The sequence below is a fragment of the Rhagoletis pomonella genome, unplaced genomic scaffold (genome assembly GCF_013731165.1).
Source record: "Rhagoletis pomonella isolate Grant_MI unplaced genomic scaffold, Rhpom_1.0 Rhpom_scaffold_20566, whole genome shotgun sequence".
NCBI classification, from domain to species: Eukaryota; Metazoa; Arthropoda; class Insecta; order Diptera; family Tephritidae; genus Rhagoletis; species Rhagoletis pomonella.
In genome coordinates, this window is record NW_023479077.1 from 1 (window position 1) to 2,456 (window position 2,456).

Below are 2,456 nucleotides of genomic sequence, written 5' to 3' on the forward strand. Positions count from 1 at the left end.
GATCCACTTGGATCAAAACGGTCACACTGGGTATGAAGCGCCGACCAGGGTTGCCACTGGAAAAAAATAAAACTTACCATCCAATTGAAAAAAATCTACCATATCTGGAAAAAATCTACCAATATCATTTTAGTTATTTCAATAAAAAACTTAAAGTTTTCTAATAAGGAACATTTTATTTAACTACGCTGTTTGAGATCATATAAGTTTTGTTTCATAAAGAATGCAGATATTCGGTTTTCGATCAATACAAACTTAAAGCTTAACAATTTATACATGTATGTAAAAAAAAGGAAGTGTGTGTAAAATTAACATTTTGAAAATTTACAAGAAATACGTATAAAAATACATGTACCTACATATGTGTGATTATTCACATTACCCAAGGCACATACAATTTTTGGAAATATGCTTTTTTTTCAAAATATTCCGTTTGTTTATATCTTGAAAATGCAATTGTGAATGTTGTTTCCAGAAACCCGCGATAAAGCATTCAATATAAAAGCTTGAAAAATCGTTTGCTTCACTTAAAAACAAATTCATCATTAAGGGCCTTTGGTAACTTTAACTAAAGTATGTACGTATGCACTTATGTATGTATTTACTTGAATGCTTCATTTGCACACCACACATAGTGTGGTTCGATTTTTTCAGCAATCAATTCTTTTGATAGCATTATTGTATCAACAGTACTTATATTTAGTTGGTTTCTAATCCTAGTTTTTATGAGGTTTAAGTCGGAAAACTTCCTTTCTGCAGCAGCAGAACTATGTGGTAGTGACAAAATATTAAATACGAAACTCGTGAGATTTTTAAAACATTGTTCTCCCAACCCATTTTTTTGCAATGAGACTTTTTCCCAAAAATCTATAATATCCATATCAGGCTGAAGGCCGATGTTGCTTAGCCTCAACATTTTCCATTCTGTATTAACATCTTCCGAGTTTCCTTCAACCAAATACGGAAATGTTGAAAGTAAAGGCAACAACGAAAGTTCATCATTTGAAATAACTTCAGTTGGAGTTATTATAGACAGATATTGCAAATCTTTTCTGGAAAAATCAAATCGCTTTTTAAATTGAACAATAAGCTCAACATAAAACTTTAAAATATATTCTTTAACTTCAATCACTTCGGATTGACAAAGACCGGACTTTTTCAGAAAGGTTTCTGTATTATTACCAATAAAGATTTGATCTATATTCAAAACATGTCCTGCTGCGCCTTGCTTATGTTTTCAAACGTAATTTTTTCGTCGTTATAATTATTTAGTTTTTCAAAATCAGTTAAAATTGCATTTACATCTAAGTTTTTTACAACACTGTTTTTCATAAAATTAGATAAAGTAAGTTTAATGGTCATATTCACTCTTGAATAAAGGTAAGGTAGACGAATTTTTTCTGATTGGAAATCTTTGTTTAAATCATTAATTATTTTAAGAACATATGAAAGGAATAAGAAGTAAACCCTTAAAGAGGGATTCCCCATTTTTTTCGCCAATTTAGCCGCATTAATTCCATTCACTTCAATTACGTTGGAAATAAAATATAATTGCAAGGCATCCCATTGCTCAATAATTCGGTTAATCACTCCTTCTAATGCAAGCCATCGCGTGGTTGAGACGCCTAATATTTTGTGCGGCTCAACCTGACAATATTCTTGAAATTCTTTGAAATCGTATATTCGTTTGGCACTATGCGCAAAGAAAGTATAAATGCTTCGACATAATTTGTCTATTTCAATTGGTAGCTTTTTGCATGCATAGGCAGAACACAGATGCAAAGAATGACACGAGCATTTTATGTAAAATATATCCCCATCTTTCATAAATTTCGCCTTTAGGCCACCCAGTTCCCCTGCCATAACATTAGCTCCGTCAGTTGCTAGCCCTATTACATTCTTTAATGGGATGTTAGTTGCAGAAAAAAAATCATTGATGTAATTATACAACGAATCGGCATCCGTTTTAGAAACTTCGATGAGACTTAGAAACCTGTCTCGCACTTTATGAGCTAACTTGTCATAATATCTCACAACAATAACTAGCGATTTTTTACTGCTGACGTCCGTCGTTTCGTCGATGATACAAGAAAATTTTGTTGTTTGAAGAACGGACACAATGTTTTCTTTTGCCTTAGCTCCCAAGACATCAGTCAACATCTTTGATTTTGTTCTGCCGCATTTAAGAGCCGCTGCTATTTTAGAATCCGGACAGCACTCACTTAGCAATTGAGGCAAAAAGTCCATTAACAAAAAAGATAAATTGTGCTGTATGCAAAACATAGTCAGATTTAGTTCGGCATGGTAAACTTTCTTTTTAAAGCTGGCCTGATCCGTTTTTAAACATTGTTTAATTTGTATTTGATTTTTTTTCTTCGAAACATTACGCAAATGCTTTTTTAAAGAAGCGTGATTTTTGAGGTGACTGTAGTGGCTTACCAAATTAGTATCGCAGG

General features: G+C 32.6%; 1 protein-coding gene across 1 annotated transcript; it reads right to left on the reverse strand.

The window, feature by feature from the left end:
- Nucleotides 1–192: 192 nt before the first annotated feature.
- LOC118732460 (zinc finger MYM-type protein 6-like) lies at nt 193–2,433 on the reverse strand (the record flags this gene model as incomplete). Its single annotated transcript, XM_036461593.1, has 1 exon — nt 193–2,433. A coding segment is annotated over one exon (1,230 nt), but the record flags the coding sequence as incomplete, so codon positions are not given.
- Nucleotides 2,434–2,456: the final 23 nt, after the last annotated feature.